Source organism: Bubalus bubalis, chromosome 13 (genome assembly GCF_019923935.1).
Source record: "Bubalus bubalis isolate 160015118507 breed Murrah chromosome 13, NDDB_SH_1, whole genome shotgun sequence".
NCBI lineage: Eukaryota > Metazoa > Chordata > Mammalia > Artiodactyla > Bovidae > Bubalus > Bubalus bubalis.
The window spans coordinates 1,603,215-1,622,924 of NC_059169.1; the positions used below are offsets into that span (position 1 = coordinate 1,603,215).

The window sequence follows — 19,710 nt, forward strand, 5'->3', positions numbered from 1 at the left end:
CTGGGAACCTATCCACATGCAGGTGGCCTCTGTGAGGGGAGGTGCCCCAGGCCAGCGAGGGGACAGGCCAGCGCTGGAGCTGAGTCCACATCCCCCGGGGACAGGTTGAACGGTATCTCCTGGAAAGTCCACTCCAGTCCTGACCCCGAGTACCTGTGCACGTGCCCCCGATTGAAGCTGGGCCTTTGCAGACGCCGTTGGTTTGAAGTCTAGCCCAATGTGACAGGTGTCCCTCCAGGGAGAGGAAACAGAACCACAGGAGGAGGGCCCAGAGTGGACAAACGGACTCATGCCAGCAGAGGCTGAGCCCGAGGCCCTGGGACATGCCACCACGGGGGCTGGAAGCGGACCCCCAGGGCCAGGCCTGCAGAGGGACATGCCGCAGACACGTGGGCTCCAGATTTCAGGCCCTGGGACCCTGAGATGAGGCTCTGCCCTCAGAACCCACCCAGTTCACCGCCCCTGCCACAATGGCCTCAGGAAACCAGCGCCGTCATCCGTTTTGCTGGACAGTAACCAGGGAAGGGAGCCTCAGACCCTGGCAGACTCTAACCCGGCTCTTACGGGAGAAGACAAACCCAAGGGCAGGGGGTTAGAGGTGGGGGGCCTGGGTCCCCTCGTGCACCCCACCCTCCCAGCCCAGGACAGCAGTCCCACGGCTGACCACAGGGACTCCCCAGCATCCACTCCTGCAGGGGCGCCAGGCGCAGGGGAATCCCAACTTCACCCCTCTTCATCCCTCTTCCACTTCGGTGCCAACCATGTTTGTTCACAAGCAAAATCGAGTTAAATACTGCATCTAAGACAGAAACTTAAATGGGGTGACTGCAGCCCCGACGGAGCCCAGACCAGCGCCCAGCGGTGTGAGGAAAACGCGTCTCAGTCGTCCCTGGAGGTCCAGTCAGTGGCCAAGACTCCATGCTCCCAAAATGCAGGGGGATGGGTTCGATCCCTGGTCAGGGAACTAAGCGCCCGCACACAGCATGGAGTGGCCAAACAAAAAAAAGTTTTTAAACTGAGCCAGAGGCGTGTTGGCACCACCTGCACTGGAGGAAGCCTTCCAAAGGGCAGACGCACCGCCATGTGCCTCCCTAAGGTCCGACCCAGAGATGACGGACGACGGGCGTCTGGGCCGTCTGACAGAACACGTCCTTGAACGCGGAGCCCCGGGCCGTGACCCCCATGCCGTCAGCTCCGTCCTCTGTGGCAGAAGCTCCAGGGGGGGAGAGGAGCGGACGTCCTGGCAACACTGCCCCCCAACCTGGCCTGGCTGCTCCCCAAACACCTGCCTCCTCCAGCAGGACGGACTGGAGGGAAGGGCGAGGCCACCTCCTCCTGCCACGCAACTCTGAGGGGCCCACAGGGTCCAAGGAAAGGCGCCTGCCCTCCATCAAGCCCCACATGGGGTCGACCTGGACCTCCTGGGGTGAGAGCCTTCAGCCCCCAGACGGCAGTCTTTCCTTCCCGTTTCCTTCCCCCAGACTTGTTCTCATTTTTCATGCGTGCTAAATCGCTTCAGTCGTATCCAACTCTGTGACCCCATGGACCGTACCCACCAGGCTCCTCTGTCCACGGGATTCTCCAGGCAAGAACACTGGAGTGGGTTGCCATGCCCTCCTCCAGGGGACCTTCCCGACCCACGGATGGAACCTGCATCTCTTACATCTCCTGCATTGGCGGGCAGGTTCTTTACCCCCAGTGCCACCTGGGAAGCCCTTTTCCCAGACTCTGTTTTCTAACTTATCTTCAAATATTCCCAAACTCTAGATTTTAAACATAAATGTGATATTTTCCAGCATCAAAAATTCACACCAAAATTTTAAAATACAAAAAAAAAAAAAATCCAGAAGGATAAAGTTAACACACACACATGTAAAAAAAAGCCAATAAAGTGACGTGTTTGTAACATAAGAAAAATAGTCAGTTTAATAATAATAATTACAACAGAGCGTGAGTAGTCAAGAGCAGGACACCGGGGGTTGTTCGTGGAGCACCCCCACAGCTGTGAAAGGGGGCCCTGTGCGTCCTACGGAAACACGGATGCGGGCCCCGGGGCCCGTGGGGAGTCTGCGAGGACCACTCAACCTGCTGCAGGGCACGCCTCCACAACAGCTCTGGTACGTCCCCTCCCACCCGGGCAAGGACGTGGCTCCGTCTCCTCGTCCGTGGAAGGTGGGGCAGAGGTGACTCCAGCAGGCAGACGGCCCCTTCCTGACATCCCCTGGGACCCCGAGCTCCTCGAGGGCCCCCCGGAGACACGGGGGCAGCCCACTGACAACAGGGCAGGTCTGCAGGAAGAGCTGCTCAGATGCATCGTCTCTGCTCCCTAGAAAGCTTAGTAAAAACCCTGGGGCCTGGGAAGGATGCGTCACACAAGCATGTCAACGGCCACCCCTCAGGAGAAGGGCTGAGAACACGTGTGCCCCCTCGAGGCTCAAGTCAGCAGTTAAGGCAGGTTCTGCGGGCGCCCCGTCGGGCTGAGGGCGGCGGCACCACCCACCGCAAGTGCTGGAGAGTCAGGTGAGGACGCGGTTCCTGAGGGAGAATTCGCTTGAGACAGCAAACTCCAGCACACGCGATCGGATTGTTTCCCACCACGGGGTCTCACGCCTCACCAGAGGGCCTGCTGTGAAAACGGGGCTCACCAAACACTCCCAGGGCCACCTTCCCCAGCCCTGCCACTAACCAAGAAAATAAACGTAAGCACAAGCAGCTGGCAGCTCTCGTTACAAGGTCAAGGCCGTCAAGGCCCCTGCCACCCCCGGAGCAGGGGAGGCTGAGGGCGGGGCCGAGGCGGGACCCGGGCGCCCAGACGAGCAGCTGCTCCAGCTCAGGGGCGTCCGGACGACGCAGACACAGGAGCGCACGTCACAGTCGCGTCTGATGCCACGCAGGCATTTCTGAGACGCCCCTGATCCAGGGGCTGGGGTTTGGGCTTTTAGGGACACAACACTTGTCCTCTCCAAGTTCATCTCACTTTACAAATGACCTCTTCAGAAGAGCAGGGCGGAGGAGCAGGTCCCGTGAACTGGCTGGACCCCAGGCGGGGCTCCGGGCATGAGGACTGGGCCCCTCCTACGGGCCCTGGCCATCTGGACTTAGCATGGGGGGCCCGGTCTTGACCCCACTCCTTGGGGAGTCTCAGGCGTGTTCTATTGCTTGATTCGTGCATAAACAGTTCAGACACTGCCTCCTCATTGAGCACGGAAGGCCTGCCCGTGCCCGACGGGAAGACAGGTTTTGGGGTCAGAGTGGCCTCACGCAGAGAGGCCACCTGCGCCCAGCAGTGCGTCCTCATGGGCTGCAGCAACGTGCAATAAATAACACACTTTATTTACAGGCTTCAGGAGCTGCTCCTTCTGGGAGGATGGGACTGTGCACCTGGCCCAGTTACCAGGCCAGCCCCAGCCAGGCACCCTCCGCCATGCACGTGCTCACACGAGGTGGGCGTACACACAGCTGTCACGGGGCCCAGGGGCAGCAGACGTGGTTCCCGGGTTCGGGGCTGAGGCCAGGCCCCGGGTTCAGCCCCAGTGCTGCACGTGGACCTCGACCCCGCTCGACCGGGAGCCTGGAGGGTAGACGGGGCCCCTGCAGGTCTAAGCAGGTGAGCCATAGGCAGACACAGCGGGTGGTGTTTCTGGAGCGCCGCAGCCCGGCAGGTACCCCCAGAAACACCTATGTGTCTGCAGCCTATGGTCCCCACGAGCGGTGAGCCCCAGGGCACGGGAGCAGAGAGGTGAGTGCAAAGAGACTGCGGCCCAGCAGTCAGCCCAGATGGAACCAGCTCTCTGTGCGTTCAGAACAGGGCATTTACAGGGAACGTACACCTAACACTGACACGTGCTCACTCGGAGCCTGCAAGTCCAGACACCGTCACCACGCTTACTGCGGAACGAGGTGCTGGGTGTGGGGGGGACGCGGTCTGGGCTCGGCCTGGAGCTCACGGCCGCGCGGCTGCAGTCTCCACACACGGCCCCGCCCGCAGCCTGAGCGTCAGGGGCGGGGGTCGCGGGGCTCCGGCTCAGTCTCGGAACCGGTCTTAACGAAGCACCAGGACGCCCCTCAGAGGTTCGTCTCATCCCAAGCAGGGTCGTTCATGTTCTTGAGAACCTTCCTCACCAGCTTCTCCAGGTCTTTGCGGGCTCTCTGCTCCTCCTCCAGAGACTTCTTCATCTTCTTGTTGTCCTGCGGGTGAAGCAGACCGCAGGGGGTTAACCGCGATTGGCACCAAAGGGGACCCCTCCCCAAGGAGATGGGGCCCCGCTGAAGGAGCCCGCCCTGCACCACGACCAGGGGCGTGGCTGATGGGGCCCCCAAGGGTCTCAGACGCAGGGCAGCTCCTGGCAGATGGAGCAGGCCCGGCGCTCCACCTATGACTGTGAACCAGAGAATCTACAGAACAGAGCGCGAGAGCGGCCGCAAGGAACGAGGCAGGGCTCAAGTCCCTCCCGCTCTCCCACGCCCCTGACAGTCTCCACGGCACCAAGAAGGGGGCACAGAGCCTGGTGAGTCAGGGGCCCCGTCACCCCCACCGCGGCCAATGCCAGCGTGGCCCCTGGGCGGGCAGAATGGCAGGCAGCCAGCCGGGGGCAGCTCTGGGTGCGTGGCCGGTCCCCTGCCGTCCGTCCAGCCCGGGCCAGCCACGAGCTGCGTCTCGCACACGGAAGCCACTGGCACAAACGATGCCGCTCACACAAGCCTGCTCGGCGAGGCAGCCTAGTCTAACCGGCTTTTTGACAGGTCTTCTCAAGAACCTGGACCATGCTACACCTGGTGACAGAGAACAGTCTCTGCTGGCACCTAACACCAGGGCAGTGGAGAGAATGCTTAACAAGTCGCCTTAAAGACGCACTTCCTGTCGCTCACGTTCACAGACCCACTGCTGATCTGCTGCTGAGATCCAGTCCCCGGGAGGAGGCTCCTGTACTGGCCTCATGGTACTCATGGACAGCTGGCTTCAGGTCTAACACTGTGGCTTCCTCGTCGGCCCCGTTAAAATGATTACAGATAGATGGCAACTGACCTGTCGTAGCTCCTGGACTTCATCTTTTAGCGCGTACACAGTGTCGACGAGACTCCTAGACAGAGAGGGGGCACCCTGAGCGAGGGTTGCGAGCACCCCACTTCGTCCCGCGCCCACCGCCCGCCCTGCCCGTCCCCCTCGGCCCGCTCACCTGGGCCCAGCTCCAGCAAGGCCCGATGCCATGCACAGGGTGTGGACCTCAGCCAGGAAGCCCTCCCACCACAGACACTTTAAAACACTGAGACACAGCTTACTTTTCTTCTATCACTGTTTGACCGTTACTTTTAGTCTCTTCAACTATAATTTTCTCTTCTTCTGGAAGCAAAACTTGCGGAGCAGATTCTTTGCGTGAACCTGTCATCGTTTAAAAAAAAAAAAAAGAAACCCACAGGTAAATACCATGGCAGAACTATAAGAACTTGACTATACAACACTACTTGATTATTAATATTAAATTCCAGGTGTTAATTCCAGTATGTTAAGAAATACATACTCTAGATAAAATGGGGATGAGTAACCTTTACCAACTTCCTCTCCCTCTGTAGACTGAAGCCAAGCCTTCTTCAAGCCCATAGCACGACAGGGCAAAGAAAAGGTTAGCGTTTTTGTTTTTTTTTTTTGCAATTTACTGAGCTTCAGTTTCTGGATCTGGATTATGGATCTTTAAAAAATTTTCAACACGTAGTAAAGTTGAAGATTCTGACCATATTGACTTGGGCATTTTGGAGGAAATAATCAAACTACTGGGGGATATTCAAATCAATCAAATTTTGTGCCATTTTATTCCAAGAATCTTAGGAAGAACCATCAGATCACGCAGAAGACATATTCCTATATTTATCAAGTCAGTGAACTGGTCCTTAAAACATTTAACTCCAGAGCAACAGCTAAAAGTGTTATAGCACGTGGTTAAGAAAGAGTTTATTACTGATCTTCTTATGAAAATTGTATTTACATTCCCTGGAATATAAGCATTTTTCCAAAAAGAGGAACACTGTTTACAATATTAGAGGAATATTTATGTCATTTAACCAAGACCCAGCACAAAAGCTTACCCAGGACAGTGGCCAGAGAAACCATTACTGCAAAACAGGCTCTTCAGAAATTAACGAGAATCAAACCTCATTTAAGGGTGCAAGGAAGAAAACCACCTTTTTAAAGTTACACAGCACTGATGTGCATCATTCCACGTTTTGAAAATGACGTCAGATGCACATCCAAGGCAGGACGCGACCCACCGTGGCCCCTGCTGGTGGTCACTGTGATAAACGCAGCTTTCTCGCCAATACCATCCACCTGGCTGTTTGGTGCACACGCTTTAACCACGGAGACAGCGCTTCGGCTCGCCCGACCTCGTCTTCCCTGCTTGACCCTCTGTTTGCCTTCCCAAAGGTCCGTCACACTGGACGAGGGCCCCGGGCGTGCTCACGTGGCGAGCGTTCGGCACAACACAGGCTTTCAGGACGGGACTTGACGGTCCACCAACATCTCATCTACCACAAGCGCTCCCTCCTCTGAAAGAACAGGGCTTGTGGCGGCTGTCGACGCTGCTGACACGGGGCTCCCACGACGCTCCTCACGTGGGGACCGAGCGCCCCCTTCACTCCCGGGGAGGCCGGCGACAGAGAGGAGGGTCTGGTTCACGGGGCTGGGTGCCCCTGCTGGCTGCCGTGCGGGCGTCTGCAAAGCCCGGCTCCAGCCCCGTCCCGCAGACAGGGAGGCCGAGCTAAAGCACAGCGTCTGGCCTGAGAGGGAGGAGGCCGCCCGGCCCGGGGAGGCACAGCGCCACTTTACAGCGCCAACGGGTCAGAGAGTCTCCCACACCAGCCAAGGCACGGCGTCCACACGGCCTCGGAGGTCAGTGTTATACCCACGGGGACTGCTTGGGACCCTGCCACGGCCGGAAGGCGCTCCTGCACCGCAGCACGTCTGTGTGTGAACTTGTCGGCTGCTGTTCAAGACGGCCCTCCACCAGCGGCGCTGCTCGCAGCGAGACGCGGGTCCTGCAGCGGCAGCTCCATGGGCGGGCGGGCGCGGGCAGCGCCCAGCTCACAGCCCGCCCGGCACAGCGGCCGGCCTGCAGGCTTGCCAGGTCCTCCGAGCCCTGGGCCTGGGGACGGACACGTCCTGAAAGGCTTCGTCCTGCTGACGGCGGTGACCGGCTCCAGGGGCCTTGCGCGGGGCTGCGGCCACGCTGTCTTCCGGGCCTTTCTCAGCACACACTTCTGGGATGTCTGGGCCACGGGCAGAAGTACTGCTTAGGGAGGAAACGCACACGGGAAACGCGACTGAGGCCCAGAGGCCGCTGGGTTAAGAATCTGAAGGGCCAGGTGCCTGCACTCCCGACACCAGCGCCAGCGTCGGCCATGCTCCTACTGGGAGGAGGCAGCGTGCCATTTTCCCTGAAAACAGGCAAGTATTCCTAAGGACTCTGCTGTGTGGACCACACGTCAGGGAGCAAAGGGCTCCACTTGGTTTCCCTGTATACAGAAGCAGGTGGGTGACCTGGGAGCCCGGCGCCCCGGGCGTCCCCACTGTTACCTGCTCTGCCCCGGAAGCTGTGTGCCACGGTCGGGCCAAGGCCACCAGGGTGGGCCGGTCACGGGCAGCCTGTAACACGTTTCTTCACCAGAACTAGCTAATGAGACCACAGGCTGAATGTGTTTTTTCACGTAAGTGCTTTAGGAAGGTTAAATTCTATGCTTCTCAATTATTTTTCCACCTTCTAGCTTCAAAGCCGAGGCAACCTATTTACATTGCGCGTTGGCAGCAATGAAGTCTTCAAATGATATGCAGAACAGGAGCGCGGTGGAGGGGGCGGCGGTGTCCACTCCGAGGAGCAGGGCTGTGCAGGGGCTGGGGCTGCGGGCCTCGGGAAACTTCAGCCTGACACCAAAGCTCGGAGCCTCAACTCCATCAGCCGCAAAAAGAGAGCAAGGCCCACCACCTCCGCAGAGGCCACTTAGACAGCTATCTTCTGCCAGATGACTTCGTAACCACACCCTCCACGATGTGAGGTGACTGTGAGACCTGATCCAAGAGCTACACGTGCAAGAAGGACCCGGTTCGCATTTCGGCAAATGCGCTGAAAGCACGCGAGAGCAGGAGAAGGCTACGTGACGGACAGAAGTGTCAGTGGCTGGGTTCCTGAAACGCACCGACATGAGAAGGCCACTGAGGCCGTGCGTGGTGTGCCAGGAGGCTTGTGCGTGGAGATTACCCCTCAGCCTGCACAGAGCTCCACAGGCTGCCTAGTTTCAACATACTCTTGTGAAACAACTGAAAAAAAATTGCAAGTCTTTCAGCAAAACAACAAAAGAATATTCTCAAGCCAAGCTTATAAATAAGTCAACTGTTTCTACGAGAACAAAGCTCTAGAAAGCAGGCAGATTTAACAAGCTTTCTCCAAGATCAGTTCAGTATTTTTAAAGGCATGACAGCAAATCTTCTCTGAATTAGTTAGGCTGGAAAAAGAATTCCATAGCAGAGCCTCCGAAGACGGCTGTCACTCTGAAAGCGTCCACTGACGGGCCGAGACACAGGAGCGTGTGCTCACGGAGGCGCAGCACACACAGGGCCTGTGTCTCCCCAACTCCGTGCTCAACACAGAGCTCTGTGTTTCCAGGAGACCACCGGGATTCTGCAGCACCTCACTGTGGAAAATGCTGAACGCTGTACCACTTCCTGGAGGTTCACAGTGCTTAAGATTTCCAGCAAAAATACCCATTTAACCTGAATTCAGCACTCCCTAAATCTGAGTGCTGAATACTTCCTCCATCATCAAGAGGAACATTTTGCAGCTTTCTGGCTGACATTCTGAGGAATGTGAGCCAGCACACGCCCCTGCACGTGTCTGTGAGCACACGCACACGCACTGCGCGGCTCTGCTGAGGCTCGGCACAGGGCTCTTCCTCAGGGCAAACGCGGCCGACGCCGGCCGACAAGCACTGCCGCCAGCAGGGGTCGCTCTGCGCCCTCAGCTGGGGGTGCAGCAGGCGCTGGGGACCCGTGAACTCCCTGGGACAGGTGACCTGGCAGCTGGAGACCCACTGAGCACCTGTCCCCTGAGTCTGTCACAGGTCCCCAGGGGGCCGTGGAGCTCAGCTTGAGAACACGGACGGGTGCAGCACCCCACCTCGTGGACAGAGGGCCTGCCCGGACAGCAAGCAGAGGGCCTTGACCCGGGCGCTGTCATGGCTGGCAGGCCACCCCCGGGTGGCACCCCCGATGGCCTGCAGTTCCAAACCCAGGGGCTGCGCTGTGCACGTGGGTCCGGGCCGGGGGTCGGCCGCCTGGAGACCCTGAAGACCATGGAGGGTCTTTCAGAAGCAAGCGTCCGCTTCTCTGGCCAGGGGTGGAGTACCTTTACAGCACGATTCACATGACTTCTTATAACTCACAGAAACCGGAGTAACTTTCAGCATAAGACAAAATGCGAACATTTAAAAAATTCCACTTAGTAAGATCTCTCCATCAGGCCACTCTGTTATTTCTGGCTGTGATAAGGTTCCAATTCGTTTTTCTTAGGAAGACACAAAAGAAAAGCACAAGGCCCCTCTTCAGAAAGGATGCGCACCCGGGCACCACCTGCACCCTGGCCCGGTCCCGGACCTGCCACAGGCACTTCTTTTCCTCCTGTTCTGCTTTTCCTGGTCAGCTAGACACGCGCTCTACAAATAAAAACTTAAAACCTGAGACCTTAGTCTACGGAAAAAAAAACACTGAAGGGTGGGCTTTTTTCCATTTATGCGCACCCCTGACTCCACCAAAAGAGAGGAAAGAGAGAGCTCTTCTTTCTGAAGACAAACCTCCCAGTGAGCGAAAATTTCTTTAAGAAAAGAATTAGAGGGAAACATGACATAAACATGAGAAGAAGAGTCGTGCATCATCTAGAACATTTTTAACCTGAGAAAGTGCAGGCTTTGCCACCGAGGCAGGTACGAGGCGAGCACCGCCCTGCCGTCCTGCGGAACCTGCTAGTTCCAAACAGCCAAACCACAGTAAACTGCGAATTCTGCTCCCCGACCCCAACCTCCCCTCCATGTAACACATATTAGAAGCCAGAGGCTAGCAAATGCAAAATTTATTTCAACTGTACATAACAGACGTTTCTTTTTGAATATAAAACAAACACTTCGTTGCCATATGCAGCCACAAACAGGAGTATGCATACTGTACAATGAACACCCAGGTACATGTCCGACTGGGTCCAGCGCGGCAGGCGCCCACGGAGAGCGGCCCTCCCGCTCAGGGTGAGCACAGCACGCAGACTTTCTCCAAGGTCTTCAGCACTATACACACCCCTGTGTTTTGGCAGTTTTACGCAGAACACATGATACAGCTCATAGACTCGTGGCATCAGTTCAGTGGGAACACCATTCGAGCCGCTGGCCAAGGGTCTGGGAATGGCTTAAACCTACCTTCTAGTTCAGATTCTTCCCCCTTTCGTTATAATACTAACTGTACACAGAGATATTACAGAATGGCAGAAACACAGGTACTGGTTCAGCACGACTGAAGTTCCGCAAAAGTGGAAACACTGGCCATGGCGCTCCTTCGCCTCAGCCCCGTGAGAATGGCTTTCAAGCCAGTGGTACGAATACTTCCAACTACGTCACAAGGGCAAATGGTGCCAGACTTCAGAATAAAACCAGCCAGCCAGCCAGGTGGTCATTCTGTAGTGATCTTAGTTAGCATCAACAGAAAATCATTGTCAAAATGGCTTTAATTGGCACAAACAGGAATTATGGGAAACAGGAAAACTTTGGTGTTTGGAACATCAATGTCAGGAAAACCCATCTGGCGTTCAAGAGAAACCCAGGCGCACAGAGCACATGGCCTGCAAACCCGCGTGCACCGAGGCCCGGCCCGCCCCACTCACAGGCTCTGAGCAGAGAGAAGACCTGCACTGTGAGCGTCTGGAGAGCTGTGACGTCGCCTGACGTGACGTGAAGGAAAACAGGCGCTTCTGAGTTCACTGCACAACACGAAGCATGTGAGCCTCGCAGTGACCGTACTTCTCCCATAACTCCATTTGCTACTTGGCTGAAGGTATATAATCTCCTCTCTCCCACGGATGAATACTGGGCTCCGACTAAATCTAAAAGACTGCTCCTCAACTTTCTTATTTACACTAACTGATACAAAAATATCAACTCTCCAGGTGGCCTAAGCAGTTCAGCAGACACTCGGGGACAGACGGGCGTGTGCGACTCCTGGTTTTCCTAAGGAGCCCCTGCCTATGGCACTGGCCCTCCAGCACAGCCCCTGCCGGGACCCCGGGAGGGCCGCAGGGACCAGTGCCGAGCACAGGCGGCCAGCTGCCCGGGCACAGGGTGCAGGGCGCCGGCTCACGGCCACTCCGTGCAAACAAGATCGGAACCCTGCACACCTGGTGCCGGCAGAGGCGGGCGCAGAGGGCACAGGGAGGGGAACGCCAACCCACTGTCACGGCGTCTTGCTTTCTGAGGCTGGCTTCGGGCGTCCCTAATGCACAGCTGAGTGTGAGGGGAGGGGCCTCGCCCTCCCGCCCAGCGTGGGCCACGTGTGCACTGGTGCCACAAGCGCGTGCCATGGGGCACAGTCAGTTTCTCGTGAAGCAGGAACCAGTCCAAGGGAGGGCAGTGAGAAGCTCCCACAACAAACCCCAGGGAAGCAGGGGCATCCCCAGATCTGAGAGAGTCTCATAAGCGTGTTACACAGCAACTTGGTAAACTTTTGGGGACTCGCATCGCCATGACAGCCGAGAGTGAGGGCGATGTTCCACTGGGGCTGTGAAGGGAGTGTCCCTGCATCTGAAAACAAGCCAGTGTGCCCAGAGGCCACGGGCTCGGACCTGGGAGTCGGGGCGGCCAGGCTTCCTGGGTACACACACAGCCTGACCCTCGCGCTCAGAGGCTGGACTCCCGCCCTGCACTTCAGGGGCACCGGCTTGCCAAGTGCCTTCTAAGAGAGACTCCTCCAACTAACAGAAGTCTGGGGGTGATGGGCAGGTGTCTGGCCTGCGGGGAAGTGGGGCCCGGAGCTGGCCATCTGCGGGGTGTGGACGTGCCCCTCGCGCGCCTGCGCAGGCCCAGAGCTCACATCCGCCGCGCTGACGGAGGTTCCTCCTGGGCACCCAGGGCAGCCGAGCACTCGGCCGTCCGGTCTGGACTCAGCTCTGGAGACAGGGTTCTTCTCATCTCTCCACAACTACTGGACCGCCGCGTCCCGCACACACACACAATTACGTCCCTGTACGGAAGGCCAGAGTCTCCTCCACGTCGCTGGCACTTAGATCACAAACCTGTGTGGTTTCAGTATAAAATACAAAAGCGTTCATACAGCTGTATCTAAAAAGAAACAAGACAGTCGCTACACTGAGAATAAAAACCCTATCACGTGGAGCTGTGAGACCACTGCTGTCCGTGGACAGAGGACCCTCGGTGTAGCTGTGTGCACACGCCACCGCTTTCAACAGTCAGTCGCTTGAGTGGACACTCCACGTGGCCAGTAAGCCCCACAAAGTACAATGGGAAATACCAGAAACGCTCCCCAAAGTTGTTAAAATATCACATCAAAGAGACAAGAAACAGCAAGAAAACATCTAAGAAAAGCAGGCTGCGGTACAACAAGCATCGTTAAGAAAAGCTGAGACGTGCGTTAGTTCTGGTGAGAGATATATGAGCAACAGCTCTTACGAGATGCAGACCCCATCCTGTAACTATGGGCTGTCCATATACTGTCATAGTCAGAGTCTTCCGAGAAGTCTGAAGGCTCCACACGGGAGAGGCTGCTGCGACGACCCAAGGAGTCTAGACTTGACTGGTCGTCGTCAGCCAAGACGTGATTATGCATCAGGTCAGTGCCTTGCCATGCTAAGACGGGGGGTGGGGGGGACGGGGAGGAGGGGCAGGCGGAGGGGGGCGAGCAGGAAGAGCCACAACCAAAACATGGAACAAACGCAAAAGGAGACGGGAAGAGAAGGGAGAGAGAAAAGAGCGTTAGAACACGGCAGCAACGCGCGCGTCTCCTGATGTACGGCTGGGTTTCATCTTCTGACTTACTCATTAGCACCACCCTTAGAACACAGCTAGGCTGATGATTATTTAAATAAACCGGTATCACGATACCATTTCCAAACTGCTCCTTTTTAAGCTTACTGCTATTAGGCCCTCATTTATGAAATCTCTTACGAATTAAGCCCACAATCACAAGAAAATTCTAAAGACATTTGAAAGATAACCAATTCCGCTACACATTCAATTAACAAATAGTCTCATTTAGGACACTATTTGTAAAAGAACCATTTAGTGGTTAACGTGCATATAGTGAATGCAAAACGGTTCCCCAGGATTCTGACTCACTTCTTCAGCCAGACTTCAGCCACCTCAACAATGGGGGTCTAAACTTACCTTGTGCAACTTTAACGACTGCGAGAACTTCCGACGGAGACGGTCTGATACGGGCCTGGGCCCTGCCCCTGCTCCCCCACCCTGCAGAGCACGCAGGCCCAGCCCGGAGCGCCCACCCACACGCATCCAGGGCAGTGGTCGCACGGGAAGAACGTCTGGCAGGACGCCATCAACCCTCATGCTGACCATCCCCCTGACGCGAGGGGAGCCATGAGCGGCGGGCCCGGCCGGGAGGGCGGCAGTGGACACTGAGGCCATGTGGGCGACGTGGGCGTCCAGCGCCCAGGCGCGCCGCACCCAACTGAGCCAAGGTGGGGCGCGCACGCCCACGATCTCTGCTCCACGGGGACAGAGCCGCCCCGCCTGCCCGTCCCCAGGCTCCACAGCACACCACCCAGCCGGCACGAAGGACACAACCCCGGAGCCACCTGTTCCTGACAACCCTGAATGAAGGCCAGTCCCAGGCCTCAGGGCAGTTAGGCCGTAACATCGACTAAACACAAAAACCACTGTGCTGGCCAACGTCCAGCGCTCTGCCCACACAGCAGACGTGGACACACAGGAACGTGGCGGCTCCTACACACGCCAGGGCCCTGCGCCCGGGGGAGAAGCGAGGCCCGCACGGACACACAGCGCACGCCACTAGGCCCGCACACCTGAGACGGCAAGCTAAAGCTGCACTTCATACAGCTGACATGGAGATGAGTACTTTTTAAAAAATCTCAAACTCAAAACCCAAAAAACTACAGGCACAAATAGCCTATCACCCAAAATACAGTCTCAAACAGGAAGCCGTCCTGTCCTCAGGGACGACGGTCTGCACTCACAGACTCCAGCCCTGTCACCTGCAGACTCCCTTCACACGCACACCCTGCTCTTCCTCACCTGCTCTGGGCACTGGTCACTATGGACAGGCGTTCTCACCAGACACGGTGCACAACAGACGTGCCAACATCACAGGCAGGACGTGAAAACTACGAGCCAGAAGGAAGGTTCCGGATCATCTGCAGCTGTACCAGGGGCTAATCCTGTTGGCCCTAGCCTCATGCCTGCAGTCACGTTGAACAAAAGCTAAGTTAAAGCACCCAACAGCTCCTTTTTCCACCTCTTCTTTTCTTTCCAGCGTTTTTTTTTACAACAGACGTGCCACCGCTTGGAACCGCCGGGTTACGCTGCAGGTGGCACAAACGAGGTGACGGGCGGTTCACGAGCAGGACGGAGAAGGGAACCAGAAACACAGCATCATAAAAGCCGGCCTTCACGCCCGATTTCATGACATCCAGTCCGAGGCGGGGGAAGCTCAGCCCCTTTTCCTCCTGAACAGACCACATCCTGACTATATCCACCCTGCATGCCAACTCTCAAATGCTCAGGAATTTGGGGGAAAAAAAAAATCCACTTTTTTCCTGTTCACACAACAGATTAAGATTTTTTCACATAAGACATTATAAATAAAATGCAGGTACACTGAGAGGTACTGAAATTTACCCAGTAAACTCACTGGTGTCTACAGCAAAAATTCTAAATGCAATCATGGGGGGGGGGGGGGGAGCGGGCAGCGGTGAGTTGCTATTAAAAAACAGAAACAAAAACAAAAACAACTCTTACTCTAGGCTTGTGTTTTTGACAGTAACTCTAAGAACCTCTTCCCTCAAACCACCTCCACACCAGTGGTTTAGGCAGCTTGACCAACCAAGCTGAGCACACGTCGCGGTGCCCATCACAGCCGTCCTCTCCAGGCCCCAGAGCTTCCACACCTGGCAGCTCCCTCCACGCCAAGGCTCCCCAGCGGGGCCGTGTCACTGACCACTCAGACCCCTTGTCACGACTGAGGGACGCGGGCCAGGCCGCAGAAGCAGCCTCACTAGGGGTCACGCTGAGGGCCTGCACATCTTAGCACAATGAAGCAGCAGAGGGGCAGCGGGCTCGGGCGACACTTACTTGAGTTGAGCGTCTGCCGCGTCTTGGCGCTGGTGCAGTAGGCCTCGATGACCTTCAGGATCTGGGCATCCTCCTCCAGCGCGGCCGTGCCTGCGAGGGACACGCGGCTGTCAGCGCCCGAGGCACCAGCGCAGCCGGCCAGCCGCCCGCCAGCAGCGCTAGCTGACGGCCCCTCCCGCGCGGCCGTGCCTGCGAGCGACACGCGGCTGTCAGCGCGCGAGGCACCAGCGCAGCCGGCCGGCCAGCCGCCAGCAGCGCTAGCTGACGGCCCCTCCCGCGCGGCCGTGCCTGCGAGCGACACGCGGCTGTCAGCGCGCAAGGCACCAGCGCAGCAGGCCAGCCGCCCGCAGTGCTCGCTGACGGCCCCTCCCGCGGGCTTGGCGCCGGGGAAGCTCCAGTACTGTGGCCCCTCACGCGAAGACTCGACTCACTGGAAAAGACTGATGCTGGGAGGGACTGGGGGCAGGAGGAGAAGGGGACGACAGAGGAGGAGATGGCTGGATGGTGTCACTGACTCGACGGACGTGAGTCTGGGTGAACTCCGGGAGTTGGTGATGGACAGGGAGGCCTGGTGTGCTGCGATTCATGGGGTCGCAAAGAGTCGGACACGACTGAGCGACTGAACTGAACTGAAACATTGCTCGATATTCACAGAATAGTTATATTCCAAAGGATGTTTACTTCTATGTACTTTTTATCTACAGCATATCTGGCAAAGAGCTAATATCCAAACATATATATACATACACACACACATATATATACACACGTATATATATGTGTGTGTGTATGTATATATACTTATACATACGTATTGTCTTACTAATCCATAACCACAGGAAAAAGAGTATCCCCCCCCCATCCTGAACATGAAAAAAGAAGCAGAAACAATTCACAAGAGATCACAGAAAGAAAAATGTTCATCGTCACCAAGAAAAGTGAAAATTAAAACTAGGGATGGTGTTTTCACATATTGCCTGAGAAAATCAGAAACCATGATTCTCCGTGTGGATGTAGATATCAGAAAGAGCTTCCTGCACCCACACGTGGGAGGCAGTGAAGACAGGAACAGCCCCTGAAAGGCCATTTGACCCTATTTACAAGCACTTCCCTGATCCACAGATTCCCACCAGAGAGTTAATCCGGGAAATTTACAGAGTGTAGCCCAAAGAGTGCATGCATGGCTCCAGAGCTTGGCCTGAGCTGGGGCCCCTGCAGACTGGCCTCACCTGCACCCGGAGGCCACCTGGTGGAGGATGGAGCCTGCGGAGCAGCAGCGTCTGACGCTGCTGGTACCAGGCTGCCCTCACACCCCGCGTGCTTCATACAGCTGTATGGTTAAATTCTGCTACTGTTCTAAATTTTTCTATATTTTCTAGAATATTAGATATATATTCTTAAAGGCTCAACTAATTTTTAAAAAATGGGAAGAATGGAGGAATGAGCCACTTATAAGCTGTACCAAAAATGCTTGGACAGCATCTCATGATATTAAGACTGACACACGCAAGGAAGGCCAGGTGCTCCCTCCTAAGAGTCAGCGTCACACGGAGGGCTTAGGAGCCACTGAGAAACTGACTTACATGTCACCAACTGGACCAGTCGTTTAACAGGTGTCTGTGAGAACAATGTTTAACGCCCTGCAGGATCCGCTGGGAGTCAGTGTCCACGGTGGGGCACGCTCACGGGGGATGCTGCCAGCGCCGCTGATGCGGCCGGCACTGAGGGGGCTGTGCTGCCCCGCTCTCAAGTCCTGGAGCGCGGACCCGAGGCTGGGCACTGGCTCCCCTCTGTGGCTCTGGAAAGCCCCGCCCCCACCCTCGAGGCCCCGCCTCCCCGCCCTCGTGGCCCCGCCTCCCACCCCGAAGCCAGGTGTGTCCTCGCAGGCACTCACTCTTTCTCAGCGCGAACTCCTCGTCCGAGGGCTTCCTCTCCGGCTTGCGCTTGGGCAGCAGCTTCTTCATGGTCTTGGGACTCTTGCTCAGGTCCTGGGGAAGGAGAGGAAAAGGCTGGCAGACCCCAGTCTGGAGTGCGGCACGGCCGTAGCGGAGGGGGAAGCCGGGAACACTCCAGCGCCCGCCCCGCACACGCTGGCCGCGCTCTGCCAGCTGCGGAGCGCTGACATCCTGAGGCACAGGCTCTGACCGCCCTCCTCCACCTGGACCCGCCGGGACGCCGGGACCACCCCCAGGAGGCGCGGCAGCCGGCGGTGCGGGGAGGAGAGGGCAGCTGGCCGACACCTGGACAGGGCGCCACGTGCGCTGCCCACTCTGGGGCAGACCCCCCCCCTGCTGCAGCCAACCAGAAAGAAAGGAGGAAATGGTCGATTTCTAAATGAAAGGTGAGGGAAAACAGTTCCTTTAGGGACGGATCCGAAGCCTCGAGAGAGAAGAAAATGGAGCAGAATCAGCCCACGGGCAGCACTGGCGCCCCCCTCCGCCGGCAGAGCTATGTTCACAGCCCCAAAGTCCGTCCCTCCGTCCACAACACATCTGGACCCTCAGCGGGGCAGGAGAGGAACAGCAAGAACAAGCCCATGCAGCCGGCAAGGTTTTGACTGTCAAGCACATACTGAACACGAATGTCAGAAAGGCTAACTTCTGCATCACTGAGTCACATTCACCGCTGGTGAACCTCACGAGGCCAACTGGAGGCTGAGAACGGGACTCGGGCCATGGGAGGGATCAGGCTGACAAGCACCAAAAGAATAGCCTGTGTTCCAAAGGCCTCTCTCCAAATCTCAAAGTGAAAAGTTTCAGAGCGCTTGAAAATGCAGATCATCAGTCCCCAAAGAAGTGAATGCAGCAGGTGTCCTGGGGCACAGGGGGTGGAGGGAAGCCCGGGAGCAGTGCCCGCAGGCGGTGCTGAGTGCCGGCCTTGCCCCAGGACCACTTGCACTGTGACCAGGCGGCCTGTGTGCTCAGCACACTGGACATGTCCACGGCCACACCCGCCAAGCCTCTCTCTCCTCTACCCTACTCCCCCTCCCCTGTAGTGAACCCGCAGCAGGGCGTGGCCGCACCCTGCAACACTCAGCTAGGCAATGAGGATGCCAAAATGGGCCACCAGGAAGATGCATGTCCTAAGAACCAAAGTTCACTAGCAAAACCCATAAAGGATTAACTGTAACTTATGTTGTACTCTTCTATGTACCTTAAAATTCCTCCAGCAAGGATGGAGGCAGGGTCTGCCCCAGGTCCTTCGGCAAATGACACCTCGTGGAGATGCAAACCCGCGCAAAGGTGCTCCACCAGGCTCACAAACCGGCCCCGTCCACCAAGCGCATTGTCCCACCCACCATGCTCAGAGCCACACCCACAGCCCCACCCTGCCCACCGCATGAGCCACACCCCCACACTCACAGCCACATCCACACCAGAGTAACTGAACTCGGCTCACACTCAAGCTCGCACGTGTGATCACCACACTTGTCAACTGGCTTCCTCAAAGTGCAAACACTGCCCCGAGCCTGTCCCTCTCCCTCTGTGATGGGCACAAAGGGGACCCCAGCAGGGGTCTCCCCAGGACTCCCAGGACCCTACAGCACAGGAAGGGTAACTAGGGAGTGAAGGCAGAACCTTCCATTCTGAAGAGGCTCATCGGCTCCACATCACAGACACAAACACGGGGCTGTCACATTTCCACACTCACTAGAGCTCACCTCCTTGTAGCAGAGGGCAGCCGAGGGCCGCAGGGGGGGTGCGGGTCGCAGGCAGCTCAGGCTCCAGGGCTTGGGGGTCTTCGGAGGCTCCAGGGGCCCCCAGTTGATGGTGGTGTGTGGAGTGCCATGGTGGGAGGGGTGGGGCAGCGTGTGGTAGGCGGGTGTCAGCGGCACGGGCTTGCTGTCCGCATGCTTGCTGGACGGGGTGATGGAGTGGGAGGGGAGCTGCCGGGGACGGAGGGAGAGAGCAGAGCGTGTTCACCAAGGACCCGAGGCCAGCCCAGCCCTCCCAGCACAGCAGCACCCACTTGCTAGCGTGCATCCTGAACCTCCAGACGCTCGGGTTACTGGCCGCCAGGCCAAGCATCCCCCACACCCTGCATGAGGCCCGCTGAGCTCAGAGCAGGAAGCAGGTTGCTGGGTCCAGACCCAGAAATCCATCAACCACCTTTAACTGTCATGCAGTCACATTTGCAAAAAAGGCATTTCATTTAACACAGGTATCAGGATTTTATAAAAGAATGGGCATTCTCTGCACTGGGAATGTGACTGGGGGAGGGTAATTATTCCCTCACCAGCAAAAGTAGGGCCTGATACCTGTTTTTGTTTAAACCTGGGACACAAGCCCATTCATGTCAATGGTTGCTTTTATATTATAAAAGCAAAATACAATTGCAACAGAGACCGTA

General features: G+C 56.9%; 1 protein-coding gene across 12 annotated transcripts in view; it reads right to left on the bottom strand.

Annotated features, from left to right (window-relative positions):
• Nucleotides 1-1,899: 1,899 nt before the first annotated feature.
• ARHGEF7 (Rho guanine nucleotide exchange factor 7) overlaps nucleotides 1,900-19,710 on the bottom strand; it is a 103,981-nt gene continuing 86,170 nt past the window's right edge. For 9 of the 12 annotated variants that reach the window (XM_045162528.1, XM_045162536.1, XM_045162530.1 and 6 more), the window contains 7 exons: nucleotides 19,022-19,246; nucleotides 17,255-17,348; nucleotides 15,361-15,450; nucleotides 12,706-12,882; nucleotides 5,281-5,380; nucleotides 5,027-5,081; nucleotides 1,900-4,188 (listed from right to left, as the gene is read on the bottom strand). In XM_045162528.1, coding sequence (XP_045018463.1) covers nucleotides 4,066-4,188; nucleotides 5,027-5,081; nucleotides 5,281-5,380; nucleotides 12,706-12,882; nucleotides 15,361-15,450; nucleotides 17,255-17,348; nucleotides 19,022-19,246 — 864 coding nt within the window. In that variant the 3' untranslated portion in view covers nucleotides 1,900-4,065. Of the gene's footprint in view, nucleotides 4,189-5,026; nucleotides 5,082-5,280; nucleotides 12,312-12,705; nucleotides 12,883-15,360; nucleotides 15,451-17,254; nucleotides 17,349-19,021; nucleotides 19,247-19,710 lie in introns of those variants that run through there. The other 3 variants (XM_045162529.1, XM_045162532.1, XM_045162533.1) reach the window with 3 other exon arrangements.